This window comes from Bos mutus, chromosome 11 (assembly GCF_027580195.1).
Source record: "Bos mutus isolate GX-2022 chromosome 11, NWIPB_WYAK_1.1, whole genome shotgun sequence".
NCBI lineage: Eukaryota > Metazoa > Chordata > Mammalia > Artiodactyla > Bovidae > Bos > Bos mutus.
The window spans coordinates 95,456,127-95,476,603 of record NC_091627.1 but is presented as its reverse complement, the minus strand read 5'-3'; the positions used below and the strand labels follow the sequence as shown (position 1 = coordinate 95,476,603).

The 20,477-nt window shown below is 36.0% G+C and overlaps 1 protein-coding gene across 1 annotated transcript in view; it reads right to left on the bottom strand.

The window, feature by feature from the left end:
* Window positions 1-20,477, bottom strand: part of ALMS1 (ALMS1 centrosome and basal body associated protein) — a 186,417-nt gene that overhangs the window by 123,844 nt on the left and 42,096 nt on the right. The window contains 4 exon segments of the mRNA XM_070379810.1: window positions 9,279-9,438; window positions 16,259-16,408; window positions 16,510-18,628; window positions 19,735-19,852. Coding sequence (XP_070235911.1) covers window positions 9,279-9,438; window positions 16,259-16,408; window positions 16,510-18,628; window positions 19,735-19,852 — 2,547 coding nt within the window.

Genomic DNA, 20,477 nt, shown 5'->3' with positions numbered 1-20,477 from the left:
AGTAATTCTAAATGAAAGCAGTTCTGAGTAGCAGTGAAAAATAAATAACTGCAATAAAAATAACAAGATTTGACATTCATTTGGTGATTCAAAAAAATCAATGTTTACTCTGTTCTAGCCACTGTTCTAGATATAGGAAATAGAGCAGCAAACAAAGAAAGCTTGCATTCCAATTCTGCCTCACAGAGCTTACATTCTACTAGAAGAAAGCAGACAATAAATTATTAAAACTTGGTATGACAGATGGTGATGAGATGATTAATATATACAGCAAACATGATCTATACCTTACACAGAGGGAAAGTAAGTTTCAAAGATGATGAAGCAACAGTGCTTTTCATTGAGAAGATCTTGTTAACTTGCAGATTCTGACTAAGTGGGTCTGGAATGAAAGCTGAAATCCTGCATTTCTAACAAGCTCCCTGATAATGCACAATACTACTGACCCTCAGATTACATTCTGAATAGTTGTACATTAATTGACAAAAACAGGCCTTTTAACCCTTTAATTCTAACTCTAAATTCTGAACTCCTTTCACTAAAATGAATTGCCATTCTAAAACCATTAATGAGTTTTAAAACAAAAATAGTAGTTGAATACATCATGAAACAGGTTGAGTTAATGACTAATGATTGCAAAGAACTAATAAAAAGGAACAATATAAGCTACACAGTAACTTGAAAAGGAATATGGGTTACAGAAATCTTTGTGAAGAAATAAAACAGCTAGAAAATTAATAAACCAACACAGACTGACAAAATGAACAACCAATGGGTCAAAGAAAAAAATCAAAAAGGAATTAAAAAATACATACCTGCAGACAAATGAAAATGGAAATATGCCATACTAAAACTTAAGAGGATACAGAAAAAAGTTCAGAGAGAAGGTTATAGCAACAAATAACTACGTCAAGAAGCAAGAAAAACAAGCAAATAAACATCTGAACTTTACAACTCAAAGAACTAGAAAGAGAAAAATAAAGCTCCAAGTTAAAAGGGAAGGAAATAACAAAGATCAGACTGGAAATAAATAAAATGGAGACTAAAAAGACAGTGTAAAAGATCAGTGAAACTAAGGGCTTGTTCTTTAAAAAGATAAACTGACAGTCCTTCAGCTAGATTCCAAAGAGAAAAAAGGGGACACAAATAAACTAAGAAATGAAAAAGATGTTACAAATAATAGCACAGAAATAATAAGGATAAGAGACTGCTATGAACAATTATGGACTAACAAATTTGACAACCCAGAAGAGATGGATAAATTTCTAGAAACATATCAATACAATCTACCAAGTCTCAATCATGAAACAAGAAATCTGAACAGACTAGTAAGGAGATTGAATCAGTACTCAAAAGTATCCCAACAAACAAAAGTCCAGGTCCAGAATTTATAGAACTGAATTCTATGAAACATTCAGAGAATTAAAACCAACACGTATCAAATTTTTCTAAAAAGTAGAAGAGAGCACTTCCAAACTCATTTCACTAAGCCATCATTACCCTAATACCAAACTCAGAAAAGGACATTACATAAAAAGAAAATTACAGGCCTGATAAATTTAGATCTAAATTGAAGACTTGATAAATTTAGACCTAAAAATCCTCCACAAAATATGAGCAAACCAAATTCAATAATACATGAAAGGGGTGCTATACCATAATCAAGTGGAAATTATTCCAGGGAACATTAACAAATCAATCAATGAAATACACCTTGTTAACAAAATGAAGGATAAATTATATGATCTCAATATGCAAAGAAAAAGCATTTGACAAGATTTACTACCCATTTATAATAAGAATTCTCAACAAAAGGGATATACAAGGAATGCACCTCAGCATAAAGGTTATATACAACAAGAGAACTGCTAGCATCATATTCAAGGGTGACAAGCTAAATGCTTTTCCTCTTAACACTGGGAAGAAGACAAGGATGCTCATTCTCATCAGTTTTACTCAGCTTAGTTTTGGAAGTCCTAGTGGAGTAATTAGGTAAGAAAAAGAAATAAAATGTATCCAAGTCAGAAAAGAAGAAAAACTGTCTCTACTGCAGATAACACGATGCTATATGTAGAAAACCCTAAAGACTCCAACAACAACAAAAAAATGAATTCAGTAAAGTTGTGAGATACAAAATCACTATACAAAAGTTACATTTCTATGCACTAAATATGAATGATCAGAAAACAAAATTAAGAAAACAATCATATTTACAATTGCATCAAAAAGAATAAAATACCTAGGAATAAATTTAACCAAGGAGGTAAAAGCTCTGTACACTGAAAACTGTAAATAAGACACAGTTAAAAGTAATGGAAGACCCAAAGAAATGGAAAGATAGTTTGTACTGAGGGACTTCCTAAAGGTCAAGTGTGCCTTTAAGAATTATCACTACAAACAAAGCTAGTGGAGGTGATGGAATTCCAGTTGAGCTATTTGAAATCGCTGCACTCAATATGCCAGCAAATTTGGAAAACTCAGCAGAAGCCACAGGACTGGAAAAGGTCAGTTTTCATTCCAATCCCAATGAAAGGCAATGCCAAAGAATGTTCAGGAGAAGGCAGTGGCACCCCACTCCAGTACTCTTGCCTGGAAAATCCCATGGATGGAGGAGCCTGGAAGGCTGCAGTCCATGGGGTCGCTGAGGGTCAAACATGACTGAGCGACTTCACTTTCACTTTTCACTTTCATGCACTGGAGAAGGAAATGGCAACCCACTCCCGTGTTCTTGCCTGGAGAATCCCAGGGATGGGGAAGCCTGGTGGGCTGCCGTCTATGGGGTCACACAGAGTCGGACACGACTGAAGTGACTTAGCAATAGCAATAGCAAAGAATGTTCAAACTACCACACAATTGCACGCATCTCACACGCTAGCAAATTAATGCCCCAAATTCTCCAAGCCAGGTTTCAATAGTACATGAACCAAGAATTTCCAGATGTTCAAGCCGATTTTAGAAAAGGCAGAGGAACCAGAGATCAAATTGCCAACATTTGCTGGATCATCAAAAAAGCAAGAGAGTTCCAGAAAAACATCTATTTCTACTTTATTGACTATGCCAAAGCCTTTCACTGTGTGGATCACAACAAACTGTGGGAAATTCTTCAAGAGATGGGAATACCAAACCACTTGACCTGAGAAATCTGTATGCAGGTCAGAAGCAACAGTTAGAACCAGACATGGAACAACAGACTGGTCCCAAATTGGGAAAGGAGTACATCAAGTATGTATATTATCCAGTTGCTTATTTAACTTATATGCAGAGTACATCATGTGAAATGCTGGGCTGGATGAAGCACAAGCTGGAATCAAGATTTCTGGGAGAAATAACAATAATTTCAGATATGCAGATGACACCACCCTTTGGCAGAAAGCAAAGCAGAACTAAAGAGCCTCTTGATGAAAGAGGCGAGTGAAAAAGCTGGCTTAAAACTCAATGTTCAAAAAACCAAGATCCAGTCCCATCACTTTATGGGAAATAGTTGGGGAAACAATGGAAACAGTGAAAGACTATTTTGGGGGGCTCCAAAATCACTGCACATGGTGACTGCAACCATGAAATTAAAAGACGCTTGCTCCTTGGAAGAAAAGCTATGACAAACCTAGACAGCATATTAAAAAGCAGAGATATTACTTTGCCGACAAAAGTCTGTCTAGTCAAAGCTATGGTTTTTCCAGTAGTCATGTATGGATGTGAGAGCTGGACCATAATAAAAGCTAAGGGCCGAAGAATTGATGCTTTTGAACTGTGGCATTGGAGAAGAATCTTGAGAGTCCCTTGGACTGCAAGGAGATCAAACCAGTCCATCCTAAAGGAAATCAGTCCTGAATATTCACTGGAAGGACTGATACTGAAGCTGAAGTTCCAACAGTTTGGCCACCTGATGGGAAGTACTGACTCATTGGAAAAGACCCTGATGCTGGGAAAAACTGAAGGCAGGAGGAGAAAAGGATGACAGAGGATGAGATGGTTGGATGGCACCATCGACTGGATGGACATGAGTTTGAGCAAGCTCCAGGAGTTGGTGATGAACAGGGAAGCCTGGCGTGCTACAGAGCATGGGGTCACCAAGAGACGGACACAACTGAGCAAATGAACTGAATTGCACAAGATGATGAAAACAGGAGACAGTAAAAGAGAACTGAGTTAAAACCATAGGCAGAGGAGGGGAGAATGGATAGAGATCACAGTAAGGCAGGCTCTACACATACCAAAGCCTCTGGTTTCCAGTGAATGTGGAAGGTCCATACTGCAGGAGAATCATTAGATTTATTTAAACTACTAGACAGGACTTCCCTGGTGATCCAGTTGTTAAGAATCTGCCTGCCAATGCAGGGGACACAGGTTGAATCCCTAGTCTGGGAAGATTTCACAGGTCATGTGGCAACTGAGCCCAGTCTCCATAACCACTGAGTCCCTGAATTACAACTACTGAGCCCACATGTCCCAGAGGCAGTGCTCCGCAGCTGTAGAAGGAAGCCACTGCAATGAGAAGCCTACACACCACAACTGGAGTCAAGCCCACGTGCACCCACAAAAACCCAGCATAGCCAAAAATAAATAAATACATTTTTAAGAAAAATTTTAATAATCAGACAAGCAAAACAATAACAAATATTCTCAGCACCAGAGAAGCTGTTAGTATCCAGGGCTGCAACAATATATTATCTAAAATGTCCAGTTTATAAAAATATTGAGACATACAAAGAAAAAGTGAACTATTCATAGGAAAAAAAATAAGTAACCAATAGAAACTGCCTTTAAGGAGACCCACATGTTGGATTTAGCCAGCAAAGATTTCAAAGCAGTTATTATAAATATGCTCAAAGAAGAAAAGAAAATCATGCTTAAAAACTAAAAGAAGGTAATGGCAATGTCTCATCAAATATAAAGTAAGGTTATAGAACTTATAATTGAACCAAATGGAAGTTCAACTTCCATTTGGGGCTGAAAAGTACTACTGAAATGAAAAATTTCCTAGAGGCTCAATGGTAAATAGGGACAGACAGAAGAACCAGTGAACGTGATGGTAACAGAGACTACGCAGGATGAAGGACAGCCCCCAAAAAGAACAAATGAACATGAACAAAGGCTCCGAGAGCTATTAAACAAGATTAAGTACACTGACACATGTATAATGGGGGATCATCTGAGGCAGAAAAGAAAAAAAAAAAAAAAATACTCAAAGGAAATAATGTTTGAAAACTTCCCAAATTTGATGAAAAACATCCTATGTATCTGATAATCCAAGTGAACTCAATGTAAGATAAACAGACACATCATAATCAGAATGTTGGAAGAGGATACTCTAAAAACAGTAAGAAAAACGAAGTCACATACAATGGAACATTAATAAGAGTAACAGTTGATTTCTCATCAGAAACAATAAATAAAGGTAGAATACAGTGGAAAGACATATTCAAAGTGCTGAAAGAAAATAACTGTCAACTAAGAATTCAAAATCCAGCAAAAAACACTTCCAAAAATATAAAAATATTTCCAGATATATAAAAACTGAGAGCAACTGTTGGTAGCAGGCCCATCTTACAAGAAGTACAAAAGGAAGTTCTTCAGGTTGAAAGCAAGTGATACCAAACAGTAATTTGAACTTACATAACAAAACAAATAGTGCTAGGAAAGATAATTATACTAGGTAATTACAAAAAAACAGCATACTTGCATACTTTCCTTTCTTCCAACAATTTTTTTAAAAAAGTTTACATAAAACAACGTATGTAATTGTATTATTGGAGCTATAAGACACAGAAATGTGACATATTTGACAATAACAAAAGGAGGTACATGAGAACAAAGTTAGAGTACAGCAAGGAAATGACACTGGATGATAACAAGTCCACAGGAACAAATAAAGAATAAAAAATGGTAAATTCAAATACAAATGCAATACGCCCTAATAAACAAATGTTTGTGCTCTCTACTTAAGTTTTTTTAAAACCCATAAAATTATATAAATAATTATGACAATGTAATAATGTACTCCTTGGTTTGTAACATATAGGTATATTATATATCAAAAGAATAGCAAATACAGGGAGTGAACAGATCTATATAGCAGAAACACCTCTTTATTACACTAGAATTCAGTTAGTATAAATTTGGGGCATATTCTGGTATGTTAAAATAAATTTTCTAAGTCCTAGAACAACCACTAATAATATAACTTTAACAATTAGCCAGAAAACTATTAAAGAAGTTAAAATACTGGAAAATATTCACTTAATGCAATGAAAGCCAGTAAAAGAGGAAAGAAAAAAAAAGACATGAGACAGATGGAAAATAAAAAGTAAATCAGCAAATATAAACCCAATCTTAATCAATAATTACATTAAATGTGAAGGGATAATATAATCACATTAAAAGGCAAAGACTATCATTCTGGAATTAAGAAATAAAGATACAACTGTAAGTTACTTATAAGACATAAACCTGAGCTTCAAAAATATAAGTAGACTAAAAGTAAAGGGATGAATAAAGACATGACATTCAAGCAGCAACCATAAGAAGTGGGATGTCAACACTGATATAGACAAAACAGACTTTAAAACAAAACAAAACAAAAAATGTTTCTAGAATTAAAGAGGGACAATGTATAACAACAAAAGGCCCAATTCATCAGGACTACAGAACAATTAGAAACATAGATTCACTTAATATCAAAATATATGAAGCAATTCTGACAGAAAAGGGAGAAATAATAATAGTTGGAGATTTCAATACCCTACTTTCAAAAATGGAGAAAATTAGCAGAAGATCAACAAGGATACAGAAGACTTGAACACTATCAACCCACTGGAACGAAGACACATGTATAGAACACACCACCTAACAACAACAGAATGCACATTCTTCTCAAGTGCAAACCATACATTCTACAGGATAAACTATGCCGTAGGACATAAAGCATGCCTCAACAAAGTGTAAAAGGACTCCTACAATTATACTAGGAAACAGTTTGGATGAATTAAAACAAAAACACAACAAACCAAAAGTTAATGCATGCAGTTAGTCTTTAGAAATCTATCAACATAAATACCTATATTAAAAAGAAAAATCTCAAATCAATAACCTTTCATCATAAGAAACAATAAAAAGCACAAACTAAAACTGAAGCAAATGAAAGAAAGGAAATAAAAAGAAACTAAAATGCAAATAGATTTAAGAAGTAGAAAAAATAGAGATTAGAAAAAGAGAAGAAATCAAAATTTCTTCAAAAAGATCAACAACAGGGACAAAATTTAGCTAGACTCACAAAAAGAGACAGAGAAAGAAAACTCAAATTACTTCTAACACAACTTATGACACTACTGTTACTTTTGTACCAAAACCTAACCAAAAAAAAAAAAAAGGCAAGAAATTTACACATCAATATCTATTATGAATCACAAAATTCCCCCCAAAAAATCACTGGTAAAATGAATCCAACAGCACATACAAGGATTATACACCATAACCAAGTAGCACTTATAACCAAGAAAGCAAGGTTGACTCAACATCTGAAAATTAATTAATAATGCTTCATAATATTAGAATAAAGAACAAAAATCATACACACAACCATCCTTTTAAAAATACAGAAAAAGCATCTGACAAAATCTAATACCTTTTATGTGATAAATGCACTCTAGAAACTACAAATAAAAAATAATTTCCCCAACCTGATAAAGGGCATCTACAAAAACCCCTCAGCTAACATGATAAAAGACATTCCTACAAAGACCTGCACAAGACTGCTCTTGCCACCTATAGGCAACACTGTACTGAAGGTTATCACTGTACTTGTCAAGGCAACTAGGAAATATAGAAAAAAGAATACATTCTAGAAAGGAAGAAGACATCTCTACTTGCAGATGACACTGGCTTATATACAAAAATAAGAAAACCACACAAAAAATTATAGGAATAACAAAGAGGTAGGTCAGCAAGGTTGCCAGCTACAAGATGAACATACAAAATTAAACTTTATTTCTATACACTAGCAGTGACTATTCCAAAAATGAAATTAAGAAAACTTTTCCATGTATAGTAACATCAAAAAGATTTAAATACTTGAAATTAATTTAACAAGGACATACAAGAGTTGTATGCTGAAAACTACAAAACACTGTTGAAAGAAATAAAGACCTAAATAAACAAAAAGAAATCCCACATGCACAGATCAAAATATGCAATATTATTAATATGGCAATATTCTCAAAAAAATCTACAAATTCAAAGAAATCGAACACCTGCTACACCATGAATAAAACTTAAAAAACATTATTCCAAGTGAAATGAATCAGTCACAGACAAACACTTATATGAGGTACCTAGAGTAGTCAAATTCACAGCAGAGGTGAAAAGTAAAACCATGGTTGATGGGGAAGTAGGAGGGAATGGGGAGTTATTCTTTAATATTTAGATAAAGAGTTCCAGTTTCACAAGATGAAAGAGCTTTGTGAATGCATGACATTGTTTACATGACAATGTAAATGTATTTAATGCCAATGAACTATATATGTAAAAATAGCTAAGATGAAACATTAGCAGTATTTTACCACTATTTAAAACTAACTTAAAAAAAAAAAAAAACAAGATAAAATAAGACTTTATCAAATTAAAAATTCTGTGAAGTCAATACCATCAAGTAAGTGAACCCATAACTCAACAAGAGTGGAAGAATTTTTGCAAATAACATATCTAATAAGGGACCTGTATCCAGAATATACAAAGAACTTTTAAAATGCAGTAACAAAAAGTTAATAAACCAATTAAAAAGTGAGTGAGAATTTTAACAGACATTTCTCCAAAGAAGATATATAACTGTCCAATAAACACAACAAAAGATGTTCAACATCATTAGCCATTCAGTTCAGTTCAGTTCAGTCACTCTCTGAGACCCCATGAATCGCAGCACGCCAGGCCTCTCTGTCCATCACCAACTCCCAGGGCAATCTTGCTTTCTACCTCAAAATTAATTTCTCAGTCTCCTCTCTATAAACTTATATCTGCTCCTGTGTTCATTCAGTTTCCTTTTCCCTTCAAGTCTCAAAAAGGAATATAGAAACAAACTGACTTTAATATCAGACTCCTCCACGTAATTCAGGTCTAAACACTGTCATGAAGAACTCAATGAAAAATCAAACGGTTCATCTAATAAAATATCTGAGGATTTATAAATATACCTAATCCAAAGTTAACATCATTGCAGTTCAAAAGTTGAAAATTAATTAGGCATAGCAAGCTAGTTATAAAGACACAATGTATCCTTCTCTACGTACCTGTTAAATGTCTGACAGTCCTTGACACAGTGTCAGGAGATACCCTCAACATTCTGAGATTTGAAGAGTGATATTCCAAATCTCCAGTTGGCTCATGAGGAACAAATGGAGGCAATACAGATGAAAAAGATTCATTAATGTCCGTATTAGAAGGACATACCTATGAAAAAGAGATTAATTTTAGACTTCATCTACCAAAAAATAAACCTCATTTTATGAAAATGAATGCTAAACAGTTATACCAGTTCCTTAAGATCATACTCTTAAGTCTCCTGAATTCATATATAGGTCATATCTTATTTGGTTAATTCCAAGATGGCTCTACAAATTATTCTGAGGGTTTTCAAGTCAACCTGTACAGAATATTACAGATAGGAGACATAATAGTATTCTATTACTCAGAAGTTTGATCCTTACAATAATTTTATGAACACTGCAGGATTTGAACTATTACAATACTCTTGACAAGCTCAAGGATCTTTTTTTCTCCTTAAGTAGGAAAGATATGCTAGGGTAAGGAAAGAGATGAGAACAGAAATATTTTCAAGAAATCCACAAACGTTTAGAAGAAAAATAAAAGCACCAAAGAACTGGATCTGTGATCAGTTACCAAAAAACATAAGTCCTCAAATTTCTTGAAACAAAAATAGTAGGAAATATAAATTGATGAAATAAAAGTTAAATGCTGAAAAAGAAGTTCCTGAAGTTTCATGGCATTCCAGCAAATCCTTGCTAAAAAGGAAATTAGAAACTATTATTAGTGATGTTGGTACATAAATATACACAACTCTTCACCAAATGCATAGTATACTGCCATATATTCATATATGAGTATACATACACTTTCTCGATAAAAACAGCATACCACTTTTAGGTTTATTTTCCTAAAATATTATTCCAGTGCTGCCCTCCCAGGACGGAGTCTGAAATTTTTCTATCCTCTTTATGAATTTTTCTATTCTCTTTATGAAAGTTTTTTCATTGTGTAGTAACAAACATTCTTATGAAGCTGGCAGAATGTGAAAATAAATAATTCTACTTCTACTGCCTATATCGTTTCTCTAGACCCATGGTTCTCAACTGGGGAAGATTTTGTACTCCCTCACCTCCCCCACCAAGGAATATGTGGCAAGGCCTGGAGACATTTTTCTCCGTCCTGCCGTCTATGGGGTCACACAGAGTCGGACACGACTGAAGTGACGCAGCAGCAGCAGCAACTTTAGTGGAGGTAATGCTACTCAGCGAATAGAGGCCAGGGATATTACTAAACATCCTAAAATGTACAGAACACCCCCACACAACAAAGAATTAGCCAACCCCAAACCAATAATGTGGAGAAATCCTAAACATAACACAAAGTTCTTAGTTTCCAACTCTCCTACTGCTGAAGGAGACGTGCAGCTCACTAATGTACAGTTGACCCTTGAACAGCACAGGTTTGAACTGTACTAGTCCACTTATTAGGAGAAGGTAATGGCACCCCACTCCAGTACTCTTGCCTGGAAAATCCCATGGACGGAGGAGCCTGGTGGGCTACAGTCCATGGGGTCGCTAAGAGTTGGACATGACTGAGCGAATTCACTTTCACTTTTCACTTTCATGCATTGGAGAAGGAAATGGCAACCCACTCCAGTGTTCTTACCTGGAGAATCCCAGGGATGGGGGAGCCCGGTGGGCTGCTGTCTATGGGGTCACACAGAGTGGGACATGACTGAAGCAACTTAGCAGCAGCAGCAGTCCACTTATTGGGGAAGGCAATGGCAACCCTCTCCAGTGTTCTTGCCTGGAGAATCCCGGGGATGGCAGAGCCTGGTGGGCTGCCATCTCTGGGGTCACACAGAGTGGGACGCGACTGAAGCGACTTAGCAGCAGCAGCAGTCCACTTATACATGTTTTTTTTTTTCCAACAGTAAATACTACAGTACTACACATGATCCAAGATTGGATGAATCTGGGGATGTGGAAGAATCCTAGATTTGGTGGAATCGGGGATACAGGAGGCCAACTATGGATTTTCAACTTCGCAAAGGGTCAGTGCCCCTAATTCCCACATTGTTCAAGGTCAACTGTATACATCACATATGCGATAGATGAATACTCGTGTGTGCACACTGTGTTTAATAGCAGTTTCCCCCTAAAGCTTCTAAACATAGGGAAAACCATTTCTATTCCAATTTTAACTTTAATAAAATTTCAAAGCTTCAAAATATACAGATATTAGAGTAGGTAATAAAGAAAATGTAGAATGAAAAAGATGAGACATATTTAAGAGATCAACAGATATTTATCACTAAAAATTAGGGGAGTTAGAAGGGGAAAAAAAATCAAGATTGGTTTATCTCCTAGTTTATAATCAATAATGAAGATAGAATCAATGACAATAAAGAAACCAAGAAATGTTAACATCTCTAGAGGAACAGAAAATCTGTAAGTCACTCTGACTTTAGAGAAAAGATAAGTTATTCTGATTTAGGCAAGGTAAATTTTGAGATGATGGGAATATTCACAAGAAAATGTCATACAAGATAGTATATGGGTCTATGTAGGAAAAATACTAGGGTCTAAAAATGGAGATGATGATCATCCACACAGAAAATCTTGAGTGGAAACAAATTCTTTGAAATTTGGTAAGTGTCAGTCATTCAGTTGTGTCCGACTCTTTGCGACCCCATGAACGGGGGCACACCAGGCTCCTCGGTCCATGGGGCTCTCCAGGTAAGAACAATGGAGTGGGTTGCCATTTCCTTCTCCAGGGGATCTTCCCGACCCAGCAATCGAACCCAGTTTCCTGCACTGTGGGCAGATTCTTTACTATCTGAGCTACAGGGAAGCCCATGGGATGGACAGGGAACCAACAAGACAAAAAAGAAAGAGATCTAAGGAGTCAACCTTAAATAATAGTTAAGAGTTATACGGCCAAAATAAGGGATACAAAAACAGTATTTTATTATAGAGGATAAAAGAATGTAGTATGCTTCCAGGAACAAGGCAAGAGAAAGAACAAAATAACAAATTAGAGTAGGAAACCCCTGGTAATAGACTGATCTACTTTCACTAAAATAAAGGGAACTAACAGCCAGGCACTATATACATGCTACATACCTTACCCCATTCAATAAAACAATGTTTGAGGTTGATTATTACTGCTTATTTCTTTATGTAGACAAGGAAGGAGAATAAACCTCCAAAATCATTTGACCAAGGTACAAGGCCAAGAAAGTAACTGAACAGGGTTTTGACTCCAATTCTCCACACTCTCTTCACAGCCCCAGCCTACATCATATGTAAGTGGATACCCAAATAATCATTCAGAGAATGATGGATGGGTACCAAAGTGAGACAAACAAGTATGAACGACTCTTCTGAGACCCAGATGAGAATAAGGAAGAAACTAAGCAGTAGGCAGACCTCCTGAGAGCAAGCTGAGCCATGTAGAAAGATGATTACCATGTCTGGCTCATTGCTTCTCTCATATTTAGCATGATGTAAGTCCCAGATTATAACAGAGACCTAAGAATGAAAGACAACAGAGGAAACAGCATCCGCCCTGGACTAAAAAAAATATACTTAAGGTTACAGTTAAGGGCAAATACAATTTGGAGCTGTGTCAGAGTTAATCTCCGCACATCACTATTAACTAAGTAAATATATATCTTCACATCTTCAAATATACTTTATCTATATGAAAAGTTGACATAAGTTGCAAAAGTAGTTCTATCAAAAAAATTAGAAACTCAACTGTAAATATAATTAACAATGCTGTTTTAAAAGAGTACATCCTAAGAGTTCTAATAATAGGAAAAAATTTTTTTGTTTCCTTAATATGTTTATGAAATGATGGGTGTTCACTAAATTTACTGCAGTAATCATTTCATGATGTATGTAAGTCAAGTCATTACACTGTATCCCTTAAACTTATTATACCTCAATAAAACTGAAAGAAAAACAACAAAAAGAAACTCTTAAGTTTAAAATTGATATTTTGCTTCTCATTCTTATTAAAACTAATTTTGACCTTCATTCTTGCCAAAATAATGCAAAATCTTGGCTTTGGTGTCACTGAAGAACAGTTAAACAGGGAGGCAATTTATGGTATATTCCTTAAGTATATATACAAGGATAGTTGCAAATACTAGTTCCTCTACTTGCTAAATGATTACCAGCAAGTTCCTTAACCCTCTAAATATCAATTGTAAAATGGGGATGATAATCAGTTCAGTTCAGTTGCTCAGTCGTGTCCGACTCTTTGGGATCCCATGAATTGCAGCACACCAGGCCTCCCTGTCCATCACCAACTCCCAGAGTTCACCTAAACTCATGTCCATCGAGTCAATGATGCCATCCAACCATCTCATCCTCTGTCATCCCCCTTCTCCTCTGCCTTCAATCTTTCCCAGCATCAGGGTCTTTTCAAATGAGTTGCTCTTCACATCAGGTGGCCAAAGTATTGGAGTTTCAGCTTCAAAATCAGTCCTTCCAATAAACACCCAGGACTGATCTCCTTTAGGATGGACTGGTTGGATCTCCTCGCAGTCCAAAGGACTCTCAAGAGTCTTCTCCAACATCACAGTTCAAAAGCATCAATTCTTTGGCACTCAGCTTTCTTTATAGTCCAACTCTCACATCCATACATGACCACTGGAAAAACCATAGCCTTGACTAGATGGACCTCTGCTGACAAAGTAATGTCTCTGCTTTTTAATATGCTGTCTAGGTTGGCCATAACTTTCCTTCCAAGGAGGAAGAGTCTTTTAATTTCATGGCTGCAATCACCATCTGCAGTGATTTTGGAACCCCAAAAAATAAAGTCTGACACTGTTTCCACATCTATCTGCCATGAAGTGATGGGACCGCATGCCATGATCTTAGTTTTCTGAATGTTGAGCTTGAAGCCAACTTTTTCCATCTCCTCTTTCACTTTTATCAAGAGGCTCTTTAGTTCTTCTTCACTTTCTGCCATAACGGTGGTGTTATCTGCATATCTGAGGTTATTGGTATTTCTCCCGGCACTCTTGATTCCAGCTTGTGCTTCCTCCAGCCCAGCGTTTCTCATGATGTACTCTGCGAATAAGTTAAATAAGCAGGGTGACAACATACAGCCTTGACGTACTCCTTTTCCTATTTGGAACCAGTCTGTTGTTCTATGTCCAGTTCGAACTGTTGCTTCCTGACCTGTATACAGGTTTCTCAAGAGGCAGGTCAGGTGGTCTGGTATTCCCATCTCTTTCAGAATTTTCCAGTTTGTTGTGGTCTACACAGTCAAAGGCTTTGGCATAGTCAATAAAGCAGAAGTAGATGTTTTTCTGGAACTCTCTTTTTCGATGATCCAGTGGATGTTTGCAATTTGATCTCTGGTTCCTCTGCCTTTTCTAAAACCAGTTTGAACATCAGAAAGTTCATGGTTCACGTATTGCTGAAGCCTGGCTTGGAGAATTTTGAGCATTACTTAACTAGCATGTGAGATGAGTGCAATTGTACAGTAGTTTGAGCATTCTTTGGCATTGCCTTTCTTTGGGATTGGAATGAAAACGGACCTTTTCCAGTCCTGTGGCCACTGCTGACTTTTCCAAATGTGCTGGCATATTGAGTGCAGCACTTTCACAGCATCATCTTTTAAGATTTGAAATAGCTCAACTGGAATTCCATCACCTCCACCAGCTTTGTTTGTAGTGATGCTTCCTATGGCCCACTTGACTTCACATTCCAGGATGTCTGGCTCTAGGTGCGTGATCACACCACAGTGATTATCTGGGTTGTAAAGATCTTTTTTGTACAGTTCTTCTGTGTATTCTTGCCACCTCTTCTTAATATCTTCTGCTTCTGTTAGGTCCATACCATTTCTGTCCTTTATTGAGCCCATCTTTGGTATTGCCCCATCTTTGGTATCAAGGGAAATGTTCCCTTGGTATCTCTATAATCCTACCTGATAGGACTGACCAAAGGACTAAATGAATTGAGGTATCATATATAAAGTAAACCTCTTAGCATAGTATTTGAGTGCAAAACATTAGCTATCATTATCATCCCCATTGTTATTAAATTGAAAAATAGAAGTAAACAATGTCTAGAATGTTGAAGAAAATAAAACTACCTATAAATAAATTCTACTATCTGTAAATAAATTCAATAAACTGAAATAAAAGGAAAAGCTTATCACAATATTTTTGTTCATTTTGTCTTTTTAACTACCCGAACCTAGAGGTCAAAATATAATTGCAACTCAAACTAGCAGCTTTCCAATGACATATTTATCTTATACATGGGAAAATAGGAAAAGGAAAGTAACATTAAGTACATATATATGTGTATATATATGTGTAACCATATATATGTAACCTAACTATATTTGATGACTAATAGAATGTAAGGATATATCATCAGGTAACAGGACTCAGGGCAGGGCTGACAGTGTCAGATGAAACCAGATGGGCAACGGGACCAGAGAACCATTAAAGTCAGAAGAGCCAAGGGTCCAAGCAAATCAAGCCTTGTATAAAACAAAATTTTGACTTTAAGATATCTCTGAAATTAAAATCTTTCAGGGGCTTCTAAACAGAAATACATGAATATTTCAGGGCCTATTCCAAGGGCTGTTACACTGAAGGCCAGAGGGTAGAAAAAGCACAATTGAGTATCTCCATGAATGAGTTTAATCTTAACACCATCCCAGAGGTTCTTGCTAGCACAATTTGAAAGAGTTAAGATATTTCAATATGAAGGGCCTGGATGCTCCAAAGGCTGACCTTTTTTCCCAAAGCACCATAGAACTTAGTGAGTCTCATGGTCTACAAATCACAAACATTTCTTTTATGCCAACCTCTAATAAATTAATGCAGCATACTCCTGGATATCATATGAAAGCCAGATTACACATCAAAATTTGGTATCGGAGGATATAAATAGACCTTTATTCTCATCCCCGTTTTTCAACTAAAATTTCTTTCCCCACCAAACAAGAAACGTCAAGTAGAAAGACTTACAGAATCTTCAAAACTGCTGTCTTCCTTAGATGGTAGCCGTACAGTAGATTGCCACTGCAGGGAGCTGTCACAAATCTCTAGATCATCAAGCAAATTCTCTAAACCTGCTAGCTCAACGCACTCACCGGTCAAGTCACCTTGGTCACATATCTGGGAAACAGCAAAAAGTAAAAAAAACAAACAATACCGATTTCCTAAAACAATAATGAAGAAGACCATGTCTCTCCCCAATACTCATTTTATTGCCTTACCTCTTGTCTTTTACTGCATACAACAGCATTTTCATCTACGCTACAGCATTCAGTATCATCGTCCAGAGTACAGATGTCAGATTCAGCCTTCCCCTGCAGGCCCTCTACAAAATACGAGTCATTTTGCATAATTGTATGTATAGTAAAACTGGACCTGGCTCCCAAAGGCCGAGGAATTTCCCCTTGGCCCGTATCAGCTTTCAGCAATGTCTTTTGGCCGACTGCAATTAACGGTGCATTACTCATCACTGGTAAAGCACCTTGTGACTTTGCATCACATGCCACCAAGTTTGCTGAAAAGCCGCTTCCTACAGCTGCAGATGGACCTTCAATGATGTAACTAGAGTTTACAGTCTTACCCAAAATACAGTTTGAGGAATCTGCTTCTTCAAAGCTGTGCTGCTTTAAATCTTGTGAAACCAAAGAATCTGAAGTCCATACTTTCATTGGGTAAATAATGTTTGAAGATCCTAACTTCTCTGCAAGGTCAAGAGCAGAAACAGACTTTATCTTCCCAAGGGGAAGAAACTGTTCATTGTCTATACCATACTGAAATAAAGTTGACCATGTTCTGCCAAGACCAACAGCCTGTTTGAGAGATTTTTCACTTAAAGAAGATGATGGCTTAAGCTCTGGACTAAGAGAAAGTGGCTTAATCAGTATTTCCTGAGAAGCACTGGGGATTGAGTTTAAATTGTGATGCCAGTACAGGGAGCTATCACCATCATCTTTTTTATACAATGATTTTGAAGCTCCTGATTCAAACACCCCAGGAGTAGACTGATAGCGTGGACGTTTAAGTTTATCAAATAAAAGGTTTTCATCATAATTTAACAGGGAAGGATCTGGACTTTTTGGTTCACTTTCTTGGCTGTCATTTGTTAAAGATTTGTTGATGTCAGTTTGGATTTCATTTACTGTACTCTCCTTCTTGGAAGGTTCAATAGAGGCAATAACTGCCCGAAAAGCTACATTTTTCATAGCACCAACATTTTCCCCATCAAAAACAGAAGTTGCCTCTTGGTTTCTTTCTTCTTGAAAATACAGTTGTTCTGATGTCTCATTTGAGTTGAATTTAATAGTCTGAAGAGGACCACCAGAAATCTCCATTGTAGAGGTATCAAGCCCCCGGGAGAGTATATGTGCTTCTGAAACTTCTACAGAATTATCAGGAACTACAACATTCTCAATATATTGTATTTCTGAAGATCTGGGATGCACCTCTGAAAACACTAAAGTATTTCTATTCTCCTTTACTTCAAAACACTGAGATAATCCTTTCCCCAGATCTTCTTCATTGCTTTTATAACTCTCCAAAGAATCCACCTTTTGTTTCACCTCATTCTCAACAGGAGCCCTTAAACAAACACTCTCAAAATAATGACTATCAGACATCAAGGGAACCTCGCTTCCTCCTGATCCCAACAAACAATGCCAGAAAGAATGTGGCATTTTATTATTAAAATGAGGAGCAACTTCATGTGGAAAAGAAACATGATCCTTACTGATTAGATATATTTCTGGATGGTGTGAAGCTCCCTGCTTGCTCCACGGCATATTTGAAAAAGAGAAATTGTCACTTTCCTTAGGAATTTTATTTCTATCAATTGTGTCAGATGAATCTGAATAAGAATCATGGTCCTTACTGGCTAAATATTTTTCTGATTGTTGTAAAGTTCCTTGGTTCCCATACTGTGCATATAAATAAGAAGCATCAAAATTGTCACTTCCTCTAGGATTTATGTATTCATCACTTATATCAGATGCAGTTGAAAAAGAAACGTGATCTTTATCAGCTAAATTGGTTGCTGGCTCCTGCATAACTTGTTGTGTCTCCCATGACATATATGAATAAACAGCATCATAATTACCAGAGTCTTCGCAGGTTTTCAGATCAAGTGTATTAGATGAAGCAGTCTCTTCTTTAGTCCCTTGTTCAGGAGTTAATAAAGAGTGCTGAGACTTAACAGCTGTACTACCTATAAGTGGGTGCTGAGATCTACTAAAGCAACTGTTAACTAAGTCTGATGCTACTCCTGAGGCTGCCTGGAATAAAGCTTCACTAACTTCCGACGGTCGAGAAAACCATTCAGTGTCTTCAGACTTACCAGGAATTCCCCTGAAAATATACAGTTAAAAATAAATAAATAACACATTAAAAACATTTATCTTTTTTAAATACTAATATGAAAAAAATGCAAAACTGATGTTACTAAAATTGAGGTTATTTGAAAAGTATGTTGAAAAAGTTCTAATTTCAAATTCCTTTAGAGTGGCTGATGATTGAATGCAGCAAATTTTTTGTAGACAGAAGATGAACTACCATCCTATGACCTGATATTTTCTCAGGCTTCTCTCAAAACAATACTATGCCCCAAAGATGATTCTTTAAATGAAAATTTCAAACTTTACCATTTAAAATATGCAATTTATTACCTACCATAATTTAATATTCATTTAATATGCATTAATTAATTCTTTTACTAGTTATTATGTTCTTAAAAACCACTTAAGTGATCTACTCTTCAAACAAAACATAACCTAATCATTGGTTGACTACTGTGTACAGAACACTTTTCATAAAAGTAATTTTAAAGTAAAACACAGCATAAGGGCAGAGGTTTTTAACTCTGTAAACATTTATAGTTTTTCATTTACATTGTCTTTTTTATTTCTAAAAGAAGAAAACATATTCTTGGATAATTCCAAATATGATTTGAAGAATTCGAGACTTGTCTCTCATGATGACTAAAAGACATTAATTTGGAATAACTTAATTTAGATACATCTATTAGAAAAATCATGCTACTTCATTACTTCCTATTTGCATCTCCTACACAGGAAAGAGAGATAACTAGGTTCACTCAATACTGGCTGACAAAAATGAGAATGCCAAACAAGCTAGTGACCATGAAATGAATGCTTTTCACAGAATGGGAGTGGGCTGATGGATAGCAAATCAGCAGATATATAAAGAAGAAAATCGAGTGTGCTTTCTAAACTAAAATATGCCTAGTATGCTAGAATACATTAGAAATTATTTTTAAATAAACTACACTCCCCTGCCTCATCTTTACACACGTTATTCTGCCAAATTAACATGTACCGTGTGTTAAGGCCTTGTCACCCAAAGTCTCACTACAAGTCATTAATTTAGTAACAACTTAGAACAAGAAAAGAAAGAGTAAAAAGGTTATATGCAAGTACAAAAATAAATCATCCTACCTCAGAGGTGCAAAATCTAGTTCACTTTGATGAAATAAGGAATCAGGCCCAAACTCTTGACGTTCTGTCAAACATGTCAGCAAAGGCAAATCAGGAGAAGCAAAATTGTCCTGTAGGACTGCAAAGTTTCAAATATAAAAATGTTGGGAATGCTGATAATTTAACTGCTTAGCTTATATAATATTTTAAAGAACCTAAATGTTGCCATCTGGAACTTTCTACAAGCATTAGTATGATAATGTAACAACAGCAGCAAATACCATTTATTAAGATCCAAGTTTGGAGAAGAAAATGGCTACCCACTCCAGCAATCTTACCTGGAAAATACCATGGACAGAGGAACCTGGCGGGCTACAGTCCATGGGACCACAAAGAATCAGACACAACCGAGCGACTAAACAACAACAAGATGCAGGCACTTAACCTAATATTTTATTTAACCTTCATAACAACCTTGAAGTATAGGTATTATTACAGTCATCTTATAGCTGGGGAGACATGACCATAAATCTTAAAAAATATTAAGTAATCTGTCCACATTCAAATAGCTTATATGCCAGAGTACAATCTAGACCTAAACACTATATTTTTTAGCAAATGCTCCTAACAATTATGATCGTTTCTTTCCATCTTACATCAAAATGTGGTTCACAGGCTCCCAAACATCCTTAAGATACTCCCAGAAGATGCCTGGGTCAAAGTGATATTCAAAATAATATTAACATATCATTTGCTTTTTTCAC